Here is a 12,580-nt window from a genome sequence, read left to right on the forward strand (position 1 = left end):
TCAGACCTCATACGCAGTCCCTGTGATCTCAAGGCAGGATGTCTCACAGGGACACTCAGTCCTCTTACGCAGTCCCTGTGATCTCAAGGCAGGATGTCTCACAGGGACACTCAGTCCTCTTATGCAGTCCCTGTGATCTCAAGGCAGGATGTCTCACAGGGACACTCAGTCCTCTTACGCAGTCCCTGTGATCTCAAGGCAGGATGTCTCACAGGGACACTCAGACCTCATACGCAGTCCCTGTGATCTCAAGGCAGGATGTCTCACAGGGACACTCGGTCCTCTTACGCAGTCCCTGTGATCTCAAGGCAGGATGTCTCACAGGGACACTCAGTCCTCTTATGCAGTCCCTGTAATCTCAAGGCAGGATGTCTCACAGGGACACTCAGTCCTCTTACGCAGTCCCTGTGAGCTCAAGGCAGGATGTCTCACAGGGACACTCAGTCCTCTTACGCAGTCCCTGTGATCTCAAGGCAGGATGTCTCACAGGGACACTCAGACCTCATACGCAGTCCCTGTGATCTCAAGGCAGGATGTCTCACAGGGACACTCGGTCCTCTTACGCAGTCCCTGTGATCTCAAGGCAGGATGTCTCACAGGGACACTCAGTCCTCTTACGCAGTCCCTGTAATCTCAAGGCAGGATGTCTCACAGGGACACTCAGTCCTCTTACGCAGTCCCTGTGAGCTCAAGGCAAGATGTCTCACATGGACACTCAGTCCTCTTATGCAGTCCCTGTGATCTCAAGGCAGGATGTCTCTCAGGGACACTCTATCCTCTTACACAGTCCCTGTGGTCTGAAGGCAGGGTGTCTTTTATAGTAGCACTATTTCAAACAACAGAAACACTCAGTTCTTCAGTACAGTCCTTGCTGTCTCATCGCACAAACAGGAAGCAGACCAATGTTTCTGATGAGATCCCAGGGTACCTCCTGTCTGATCTGATTTCCAATATAAATATTCATGAGATAGATTAGCATGCCCTGCCTCATCTCATGGCTAGGGAGACTCCAGGACAGTTTGAGACACACTGAACAAGACACTGTCAAAATAAAAGTAACTGCCTCTACACCCCCTTTCTGTCTGGGGTTTGTACAAGGGCCTCAGCTGCTTTCATCAGCACTATAGAAACCAGAATTATAGTGTATTTACTTATTTTAAAAGCCTGTAGCCTGCTTAAATCCTAAGCAGGTTACAAAATCACAGACATGCAGCAAGAGGTGAAATTTACAGAATATTTTCTAAAGAAGTGAAAGCAAACCAGAAGCGAAAGTGAAACCATACTGGTGGCCTTGGTATTTGGAGGATCTCCAGTATTAAGGAACTGTGTTGTATCTGGAGTTCCCCAGTTGTGTTAGGTGTCCTAGACCAGGAGCTCCCCAGGTCTGTTAGGAGAAGCACCTCAGACCATCTTGTGGTAAGTGATAGGAGTTTTGTTCACACATTTGGAGAACTGTGCTCTGTCCTACCCATTAATCTTGCATGCTTAGTGATTTGGGCAGTTTCCCCAATGCCTTGCAGATGGTATTGGAAGGCCTTTTTAGGAGGCTATTATGTGGTTTATGGGATATGAATGGGGAACGGTATATCGGCCCCTGTAATGCTGAGATTTAATTGGTGGAGGGTGGCGATGTGGGTGTGGGTGGCATTGAGATGCCACCAGGAATTTGGATGTGAAATAAGACAATTTTAAAGGACTGGGAGGCAGTTTGGCCACAGCCTTATTCCAGGTCAGAGGACTTGCCTTTCCATCCTGTGTTTATTTTATTAGGTATTTATATACTGCCTATCAAGGTTATCTAAGCGGTTTACAAGCAGGTACTCGATCATTTATCCTTGTGTCTCAGTGGGCTCAAGGTCTATCGGTCATGACCAGGGGTTTGAACCGTATCATCTGGCCCTTTCCTCAATTACACTTCAGATGGTGGAAGGCTATCAGGTCATTTCAGCAAAGGTATTTCTCAATCACCAGCTACCAGGCAAGGCTTGACCAGAAAGGTCTGTAATTCTGGCTCTAAAAATAAGTGTTTCACAGATTAATTCTAGCACATAGATATAAAAAGTGAAAGAAAACCTATAGGGCCGTGGTGGGGAGTCCATAATTGAATGGGCTTTGTAAAAGGAGCCTGTAAGTGGCTCAGACGGTGACCAACAGTTTCTCAAGCTCCCATAAGCAGCAAAACTTCATGCTGCCTTGACTTTTCCTCCAGGAACTTATCCTTACCTTTCCAGAGGTTCAATGTTTTCCTTCTTGTAAGAGTAGACTCAGGTTTAGCCACTCACAGTTCTACAGACCTCTATGGCTCTGCTCCAACCTACGGATAGCATCTGGTTCCAGAAAAAGGAGGTTGGAAGCAAAACCCGGAGGTCTCAATCCAGCCTCCTTTTTCTGGAGCCAGATGGTAACCCTACTCCATCCTCTACCATTCCTCATCCCTTTCCTAATTCTTCTAGTTTATTGTTATTTGCTTAGACAGCAAAATGATATCCCCATTTCAACTCTTACAGAGGAAGAGAAGGGTTCTTCAAAGTTGAGCTCCTATTACAGGGGTGTCAAAGTCCCTCCTCGAGGGCCGCAATCCAGTTGGGTTTTAAGGATTCCCCCAATGAATATGCATGAGATCTATTTGCCTGCACTGTTTTCATTGTATGCTAATAGACATCATGCATATTCATTGGGGAAATCCTGAAAACCCGACTGGATTGCAGCCCTCGAGGAGGAACTTTGACACCCCTGTCCTATTGGTAGAGACTGGGAATGCTCATCCCCTATTGGTGATATTTTCTATGCTCTTGTAATGCTAATATCTCATTGGTGGAGAGCAAGGAGCTATTCTAACATGCTCTTGTAATGCTGATCTCTAATTGGTAAAGGGTAGGGCTTGCTGATCCTTCATTGGTGGAGGGTGGGGAGCTATTTTACATGCTTTTGGAATGCTGATCTCTAATTGGTGGGGAGCTAATTTGCTTGCTCTTAGTGGTGAGGGTGTTGCTCCCTGATCTCTGGCAAGTAGACAAGGGTTGTTCCTAACTTTCTAGGGCTGCTCAACTCTCTTCTCTTCATTACTAGGTGATCAGCATGGGTGCTAGTAGTGGATTTCCAGCAGGTGCGTAGTATTAGAGGGAATAAAGACAGAGGTCCCGGATGCAGTTTCCAATGCCCTTTTTGTCCTAAAGACAGAGAGCTAGGGGATAGTGGAGAGAGAAGAGTTGGGAGGGTTAAGGACCTGCTTGATTTTGGTTCCTGGGGGTCTCTCTCAGGAACTGGGCAGCACCTGGAGACCTTTTGCACAAGGGACAGGAGAAGCATGATGATCTGCTTACCAATTCTGCTCTATTCTATAGCTGCGACAGAGCAGAAGGTCAGCATCACACAGCACAAGCATGTCTCGGCCAACGAAGCGGCGGTCAGATAGCCACAAGTGTGGCCAGGACCCTTCAGCAGGAGGCCCTTTGCCGAGCAAAAAGGTAGCACGGATTCCTGCAGGCAAAGCCAGCGACCCAGAGCCAAACAAGTTGATGCACTCCGCAGCTCTCGTTATGTGCACCCCTAGAGCCCAGGAGGCCCACTCTGAGCAGCAGGAGAGGCCAAAGTGTGCTCAGCAGTGCTGGGAGGTAGGAGGCCCCAGCACACACCAGTCAGTCTTCCATACCAACCCGCTGGATGGCATCCCAATTTGTGACAATTTCCTACTTGGGACATGTGAGAAAGGGAGTCTGTGCTCTCTCCACCACACGCTGCGGCCGTACCACTGGCAGCTGAGAGAGAAGGCAACGCAGCAGTGGATGAGTCTGGGAGGCTGTGCAGAAGAACATCTCGAGAGACGGTACTGCAATTTGGAAGATGATGCCACGCTGACAAGCAGGTACAATCCTCCATTGTGGGATTCAGTGGAGTGCTGACCGGGGAAGCAGAAAGGCACTGGCTTTGAATTTAGGGCTGTTGGTTGGGATTAGTCCTTGGATGAGCAGCATCAAATCGGTTTTACTCCTTGGGATCTAGCTAGGTGCTTGGGACCTGGTTTGGCCACTGGGATTGATGGCAATTCTTAGCAGTGGCTGTGGAATACACTAGAGGATTAGGACATTGGAGAGCGGTGGAGGTACTTGTGTTAGGGTTAGAGAATGACACGGGGACAAATCTTTTCCAGTCCCTGCCCCATTCCTGCAAACAACATCCTTTAAAATCATAAGTGTTCGAGGCTGGTCCGGTTAAAGCAGAGCTTACAGGAATGGGGCAGAGATAAACTGGCGGGGAAATTGAATTCCTGTGGGGACAAATTTGGGGTACGTACAGGCGAGGACTAGCTGGGATGCAAGGTGTTTATAGGGTGGTTGTACACTCACGCTAACATATTGCTTTTCCCTGACAGCAATGGCTCCTCATGGGTGCTAAACCTGGACACCCTCAACTTGACTTCACACTGGGTTTACGACAAGGTCCGGCGTCTGTCCAATACTAGTGATCCAGGAGTTAACCCTTACTTCCCCACAGAGTGGTCTGTTTATTGGAAGGATGAAAAACGCTGGGTAAAATACGAGGTTAGTCATAGGGACACTTGGACCGAATGAACTGATCTAGAATTGATGGTCCAGGGGATCGGAAAGAGGCGGGTTAAAGAGAATGGAAAAGGGGGTATTTACAGAGAGTCCCAGATTATAAGATGGGGCAGCTGTAGGGGAGATGAAGCTGATTTGGAGGGGGTGGGGGTGGGAGAAGGGGAGTGTCATTTACAATCAAATTGAGTGCAAAGGAGGGGGAAATCTATGGTCGACTTGGATAGGGGGAGGGAAGGAGAAATTAGGTTCTTACCTGCTAATTTACTTTCTTTTAGCTTCTCCAGACCAGTAGAGGTTAACTTTACGATTGGGTATATATCTAATCATGACCAGCAGGTGGAGACTGAAAACAAAACTTTGGGACAGTATATCCTAGCCCCTCCTCTCTATTTCCCTCAGTCTGCCGAATAGCCAAGCAGAACCAAGAACTGGAAAACAACAGAGAGAAAAAACAATACTCCGAAAGGAGTAACAAATAACATACCCAAAAATGCTGTTGGAAAATGCAGAGGAGAAATTCCCGAAGGAATAAGGTCCCCACAGCTCGCCAGCTAAGCCAGCCGAGCCACAGCCGCTGTTCTTCAATTCTCCCCGGCCCTAGAAAAATACTAGAACCCGCAGCAAAAACCAAAAACTGCCCGCGCAACAGCCCCAACAACAACAACAACAGACAGGGTGGGGACCTCTACTGGTCTGGAGAAGCTAAAAGAAAGTAAATTAGCAGGTAAGAACCTAATTTCTCCTTCTTTAGCACTCTCCAGACCAGTAGAGGTTAACTTTACGATTGGGACGTACCAAAGCAGTCCCTCTCACGGGCGGGACCCCCGAAGGGCCGATACCAGAACACGCTCACCGAACACCGCGTCCCGACGCGCCTGAACATCTACCCGATAATGCCGAACAAATGAATGCAAGGAGGACCAAACCGCAGCCTTACAAATATCCACCGGAGGCACGAGCGACGACTCAGCCCAAGAAGCCGCCTGACCCCTAGTGGAATGAGCCTTGAGAAACTCCGGAACCGGCTTCTGACTCAGAAGATAAGCGGAAGCAATCATCTCCTTGATCCAACGCGCAATAGTAGCCTTAGAAGCGCCAGCCCCCCGACGAGGACCCGCCAGAAGCACAAAGAGATGATCGGAGCTCCGAAAATCCCGGGTCCGCTGCACATAAGCATGGAGGACCCGACCGACATCCAACTTGCGCAGCTGTCGTTGCTCAGAAGAACCCTCCCGACTACCCAAGACCGGGAGGACCACCGATTGATTGACATGAAAAGGAGAAACTACCTTCGGCAGAAAGGAAGGAACAGGCCGCAAAACAACCCGCTCCTTCGAAAACTCCAGGAAGGGAGCCCTACAAGAGAAAGCCTGTAGCTCAGACACCCGTCTAGCGGAAGTAATGGCCACCAAAAAGACCGACTTCAGCGTAAGGTCCTTCAACGAACAGCCATCCAACGGCTCGAAAGGAGGGCGCACTAGAACAGAAAGAACCAGATTGAGATCCCAAGAGGGAATCGAGGGCCTTATGGGAGGCCTGATCAACTTGGCCGCCCTAAGAAAGCGAATCACATCAGGAATGGCTGACAACCGCTGACCTGTCACCAGCCCCCGAAAAGCCGACAGGGCCGCCAGATGAACCCGAAGAGAAGACCAGGCCAGGCCCCTATCCAGGCCATCCTGCAAAAACTCTAGAATGTTAGGCAGAGAAGCGCGAAAGGAGACCACTCCCCGCGCTCGGCACCATTCCTCAAAAAGACGCCAAACCCGTACATAAGCCCGAGAGGTAGAAAGCCTCCGGGACCCCAAAAGTGTAGAGATCACCTTGTCGGAATATCCCTTCTTACTCAGGCGGCCCCTTTCAAGAGCCAAGCCGTAAGACAAAAGGGAGACGGGTCGAACATGGGAATGGGACCCTGCGTCAGAAGATCGCACTCGAGAGGCAGAGGAAGAGGATCCGCCACCAGATGCCTCACCAGATCCGCATACCACGGACGACGAGGCCAATCCGGAGCCACCAAGACCACCAGCCCCGGATGGCGAACAATGCGAAGCAGTACTCTGCCTACTAATGGCCAAGGAGGGAACACATACAACAGCCCCTCCGTTGGCCACGGTTGGACCAGAGCATCCAGACCCTCGGCCAGACCGTCCCTGCGACGACTGAAGAAGCGGGGTACTTTGGCGTTGCCACTTGTAGCCATCAGATCCATCAGGGGCTGCCCCCAAGCACGCACTAGCAACTGAAACGCCTCGGCGCCGAGACACCACTCTCCCGGATCCAAGAAGTGACGACTGAGGAAGTCCGCCTGAACGTTTTCTACCCCGGCAATGTGAGAGGCCGAGAGGTCCAGAAGATGCGACTCCGCCCAAACCATGAGCCGAGCCGCCTCCTGCGCCACCAGAGTGCTCTTGGTGCCCCCCTGACGATTGACATAAGCCACCGCCGTGGCATTGTCCGACAGGACTCTGACCGACTTGCCCAACAAAAGGGAGTGGAAAGCCAACAGCGCCAGCCGGACCGCCCTGGTCTCCAACACGTTGATCGACCAGGAGGCCTCCTCCGTGGACCAGGTTCCCTGAGCTGAGTGACCCAGACACTGGGCCCCCCAACCCAGGAGACTCGCATCCGTAAGGAGCACCGTCCACTGCGGAAGATCCAGACCCACCCCCTGAACTAGGTGAGGGGTCCGGAGCCACCAACGCAGACTGCAGCGCGCCAAGCCTCGCAGGGGAACCGGAACATCCATCCCGTGCCTCTGGGGAGACCACCTCCGGAGCAGAGCATACTGGAGAGGACGCATGTGGGCCCGCGCCCACCTCACCACGTCCAGGGACGCCGCCATCGACCCCAGGACCTGGAGGAAATCTCGCGCCCGAGGACACCGGGACGCCAAAAGCAGGCGAATCTGAGACTGCAATTTGCTCACCCGGGCCTCTGGGAGGAAGACCTTCCCCAAGGAGGTGTCGAACAGCACCCCGAGGTACTCCAGACGCTGAGCCGGAACCAACCGACTCTTGGAAAGGTTGACCACCCAGCCCAGCGACCGGAGAAACTCCACCACCCGAGCCGTAACCCGGGAGCTTTCCTGCAACGACTTGGCCCGAATTAACCAGTCGTCCAGGTAGGGGTGTACCAGGATGCCCTCCGACCGCAAGGCTGCCGCGACGACCACCATCACCTTGGTGAACGTCCGGGGAGCCGTGGCCAGCCCAAAGGGAAGTGCACAGAACTGATAGTGCCGACCCAAGATCGCAAAGCGCAGGAAACGCTGATGAGAGGCCCGAATAGGAACATGCAAGTAGGCCTCCGTCAGATCGAGAGAAGTGAGAAACTCCCCCGGCTGAACCGCCAGAATGACCGACCGCAGCGTTTCCATACAGAAAGAGGGAACCTTGAGAGCCCTGTTGACCCCTTTCAAATCGAGGATGGGCCGAAAAGTCCCCTCCTTCTTGGGCACCACAAAGTAAATGGAGTACCTGCCCGTGCCCCACTCCGGGGGGGGCACTGGAACTACTGCCCTGAGATCTAGCAAGCGCTGAAGGGTCTGGCGAAAAGCCTGCGTCTTCCCCGGAGTCTGACACGGAGAAGCGAGGAAAAAATCCGGCAGAGAGCGGGCGAACTCCAGGGCATAACCGTCCCGCACCACCTCCAGGACCCACTGATCGGACGTGATCTCGGCCCATTTGGGAAAAAAGTCGCGCAGCCGGGCCCCCACCGGAACCAAGGGGGGCGCCGGCAAGGCGTCATTGTGCAGGACGGGAAGCGGGGGAACCGGCGGAGGGGTTCCCTGCCCCCCGACGGGCCCCCCGAAAGGGCTGCATGCGCTGGAAGAACCGACCCCGGGAAAACCCCGGAGACTGGAAAGAAGCAGCCCCACGCCCAGGGCGATACTTGCGAAATTCCCGCAAACGCCCCCGGGCCGCACCACCCCGAGACGCCGGGCGGGCACGGTCCTCCGGCAAACGGGGAACTTTCGAGTCCGACAGAGTCTGAATCAACTTATCCAAGTCCTCTCCAAATAAAAACGACCCCCGAAAGGGAAATTTAGTAAGCTTAGCTTTGGACGCAGCATCCGCCGCCCAAGCGCGCAGCCACAACACACGCCTTGCGGCCACGCCAAAAGCCATGGACTTAGCCGAGATCCGCACCAAGTCATACAGAGCATCCGAGAGGAATGAGGCAGCCATCTCAATCTTCGCTACCTCCTGATCCACCAGAGACCAGTCGTCAGACTCTCGATCCAAGACCCGCTCCGCCCACCGAAACACGGCGCGAGCGACCAGTCCCCCACAAATAGCCGCCTGGACCCCAAAGGCAGAGACTTGAAAATTTTGCTTAAGGATTGTCTCCAATTTGCGCTCCTCAGAGTCCCGCAAGGCAGAACCGCCCTCAACAGGCACGGTATGCCGCTTGGAAATAGCCGAGACCACCGCATCCACGACTGGCGAAGCTAACGTAGCCCGATCCCCTTCAGGAATGGGATACAGGCGAGCCATGCTGCGCGCCAGCCGAAACGGCGTCTCCGGCGTTTTCCACTGCTCAAGAATAATATCCCGAATATCCTGATGCATAGGAAAAGAGCGGGAAACGGAACGGATCCCTCGTAACAGAGGGTCCCCCACACGCGGAGTCTCCGGCGGCGCGTCCTCAAAACGCAAAGCCGAAGAAACCTGTTGAATAAGGTCAGGCAGCTCATCTCTCTGAAAAAGGCGCACCACGGACGCCTCGTCACTGGAGAACGGGAAACCCGACAACCCGCCGCCAGCTTCCGTCCCCTCCAGAGGGTCCTGGAATTCCTCAGAAGGGTCCAGGTCCTCCTCCAGACCGACACGTTCCTCCGACCACAAATCCTCGTCCCACGACACCCGCGGACGCTTGGACAAGAGAGGCGGCGGAGGGGACGTCACGTCAGACGAGAGAGGCAAAGCCGCAGGGAGCGCGGAGGAAACCCCACCCCCCGAGACCCCCTGGGCGCAACCGGGACCCCCAGCCGCCTGAAAATAGGCTTTGCATAATGAAAAGAAAAAATCAGGGGAAAACCCCCCCGAGGGTCCCAAGGGACTCCCTGCCACAGCAGGGGACCCAGCAGAAACCTGCCCCTGCTTAGCCAAAACAGGGGGAAGGTCACCTGAGGTGGAAGACAAAATGGAGGGGCCAGACAGAGAAGATGGCGTCTTTCCCGCCAAAACAGCTCCCTCCATAGCCTGCAGCGGCTGAGAGACCTGAATAGTCTCAGCCGCTAAAACAGGCAAGCCGGCATCAGCTGTCAAAATATCAGCTGAGAGGGAATCCTCTAAAACCCGACCGTCGGCGGCTCGGGGAATCCCTCCGTGGGCGGACGGAGAAGACCGGGCTTCTCCACCGTTCCCTGCCGACTCGCGAGGCACCATCGGCGGGGAGCTCTGGGCGCCTGCAGCCGCTGCCGACGGAGCTCCTCCACCGCACCGGCCTGAACACCGCTTGCACAGGCCGGCCGCGAGTGCCTCGCGTCTGGAGCACAATGAGCACTTTTTCCCTTTAGAAGTGCTCATTGCTCCATACGCGACCTAGCTGCAAAAAAGTGCCGGTTAGTTGAAAAAATACAGTAAAATACAGTTTTCTTAAAGGGATACAACCCTCCAGACCAGCACTACCTCAGGATTTTTTTTTTTTTTTACACAGAACAGACTCCACAGGCTCTCGAAGCAATATGCCTTGCTTGATTTAGGGGGCAAGGCTTACTGCTGAGGCTCCTCTAAAAAAATATGGGGAGGTGGAGGAAGTGGGGGGAGGGACCCCGCTCGTGACCCGCCGGGTTTGACACCCCCGAGGTCGGACGAACCCCCAAACAGAGTCCGTCCAAGCTCCGTCCGGCTAAAAACAGGGACAATAAACCTCTAAACAAATTCCAACAGCCCTACCAAGGGAGATGGGTACAGATCACTCAACACCTGCTGGAGACTGAAAGAAGACTGAGGGAAATAGAGAGGAGGGGCTAGGATATACTGTCCCAAAGTTTTGTTTTCAGTCTCCACCTGCTGGTCATGATTAGATATATACCCAATCGTAAAGTTAACCTCTACTGGTCTGGAGAGTGCTAAAGAAAGGATATTTACAGGCAGACCCTGAAAGAAGGAAATCTCTAGGACAGACGGAGTTGGAAGCAGTTTTTTGGAGAAGGAATTTGAAATGTTTTCCCTTTGGGGGTTGACTGACTCTATTCTCTGTTGTAGCAGACCATCGCCTTAGAGCTTGAAGGAGCTTTTCAGAAGGGGATGTGGAATCATGCCTTCCGGCTAAAGGACAGACTTTACAATGCTGACCTGAAAAGATTCACCCAGACCAACATCAAGACAAAGTACAAGAGAGGCCTTCGGCACCGACCCACCTTCCAATGGCACATGGAGCTGGTACCTTATCTCAGGTGAGGTTCTGCTGACCCAGGGAACTCCTCCCCTCGAGATTTCCCACTTCCCTTGTTAGTCAATGAATGGCAGGACACGTCTGCGGAATTCATTTTCCCCGTATCCAAGTTTTTGAATGCAACGCAAAAGCTTTCTATTTCCTGAAGCGTTTGGCGAATATGGTAAGAAGTATGTGACAAGCAAAGCAGCATGCTAAAAGATCAGTATTTAGAAAGGGTGATCTATAAAGAACTTAAAAAAATATATGCACTTTCCCACTGGAGTAACAGTCATAAAAGCAAAAATGTGACATCTCTCTTCTTCTTTCCTATCAGGACCATATCCGCAGGCGAGAGTGTCGTCCATGGCATCTGCCCCCCAGGAGCAGTTCCTGTGGCCAGTTCAGAGGCAGCTTTTGCTAGGATTTCCAGCTGTTTCCACCAGACTCTCTCCAGAGAAACCTCCATCGTCTGCGCGATCTACCGGCTTAACAACAAACGGCTCCTGCAGAAGTACAGAAGGTGAAGGGGCTAAAGTGCACAAAAGAAACACTGGCTCAGAAAAATCTGCACCAATAGGAAGCCTTAACATCACCTGGGTTATTTTTAGTTTTTAAAGATTAGAAAGCAGTGTGTTAGAACATTTAGAAAAATTTTAAGGTCAACACCACAAATTCTAAAGTAGGTGGTAGCTTGAACCAAAGACGAAGCTTTACCATGAGAGATTGGGGATTGGGCCAGCCTATCGTGTAGGAGAGTTGTCTGTGCTGTACGGTCCCTTTCCTGGTCTAGAGCAGTTGGTAATGGCCTAACCCCTCTTTTCTTCCCCCTAGTCAGAAGACATTCATGAATCAGGGACTGACAGTCTTTGAGCGACGTCAGCTGGAAAAGAAACTCTACCATGGTACAGATGAGCAGAGTGTGACACCCATCTGCCAGATGAATTTTGACCCCCGTGTTTCAGGGACCAACGGAACCTGCTTCGGCCAGGGCAGCTACTTTGCCTGCAAGGCCAGCTACTCGCACAGATTCACCAGGTGTGGGCACGGTGGACACCGCTACATGTTCCTGGCCAAGGTGCTGGTTGGTAAGGCAGCACCTGGAATTAGTCATTATCGACGTCCGCCTGCCCTGGGCACCCCCGACGGTGCCCTCTATGAATCATGTGTGGACAATCTTTCAAATCCTCAACTCTTTGTGGTATTCGATAGCTGTCAGTGTTACCCTGACTTTCTCATCTGTTACAAAATGCTGGCTGATCCAATCATTGTGGATGAGTGAAATGAGCTCAGTTGCTCCTAAGAAGCCAAAACAGCTGAGCAGACTAGTTCTGTTCCCTGCCTCAGGAAGTTGATAGGAAGAGGCCGGCTTCCCAAGTTGAAATAGTGGTTACTACAGGACCCCGATTGGTTTTCCTTAGCTGGATGCGTTCTGCATGTCTTCATCCAAGTCGGTGGTTCTCAACTGTGTCGTAGGGGACCCCCCCCCCACAGCCAGTCGGGGTTTCAAGATATCCCTAATGAATATGCATGAGAGAGATTTGCATACTTGTCACTTCCATTATATGCAAATCTCTCTCATGCATATTCATTAGGGATATCTTGAAAACCCAACTGGGGGTGGGGGGTGGGGTCCC

General features: G+C 52.4%; 1 protein-coding gene across 3 annotated transcripts; it reads left to right on the forward strand.

The window, feature by feature from the left end:
• The first annotated feature begins 1,204 nt into the window (after positions 1–1,204).
• LOC117350802 (protein mono-ADP-ribosyltransferase TIPARP-like) lies at positions 1,205–12,455 on the forward strand. 3 transcript variants are annotated; one of them, XM_033925425.1, is made up of 6 exons: positions 1,205–1,416; positions 3,345–3,865; positions 4,373–4,541; positions 10,775–10,965; positions 11,281–11,466; positions 11,778–12,455. In XM_033925425.1, exons 2-6 carry the CDS (start codon positions 3,384–3,386, stop codon positions 12,223–12,225), a joined length of 1,476 nt encoding a protein of 491 aa, XP_033781316.1. In that variant the 5' UTR covers positions 1,205–1,416; positions 3,345–3,383; the 3' UTR covers positions 12,226–12,455. The 3 variants fall into 3 exon arrangements, with proteins under 3 accessions (XP_033781316.1, XP_033781318.1, XP_033781317.1); XM_033925427.1 differs by having other exon boundaries at positions 10,778–10,965; XM_033925426.1 differs by lacking the exon at positions 1,205–1,416 and having other exon boundaries at positions 3,089–3,865.
• The last annotated feature ends 125 nt before the right edge of the window (positions 12,456–12,580 follow it).

This window comes from Geotrypetes seraphini, chromosome 16 (assembly GCF_902459505.1).
Source record: "Geotrypetes seraphini chromosome 16, aGeoSer1.1, whole genome shotgun sequence".
In the NCBI taxonomy this organism is placed as follows: domain Eukaryota; kingdom Metazoa; phylum Chordata; class Amphibia; order Gymnophiona; family Dermophiidae; genus Geotrypetes; species Geotrypetes seraphini.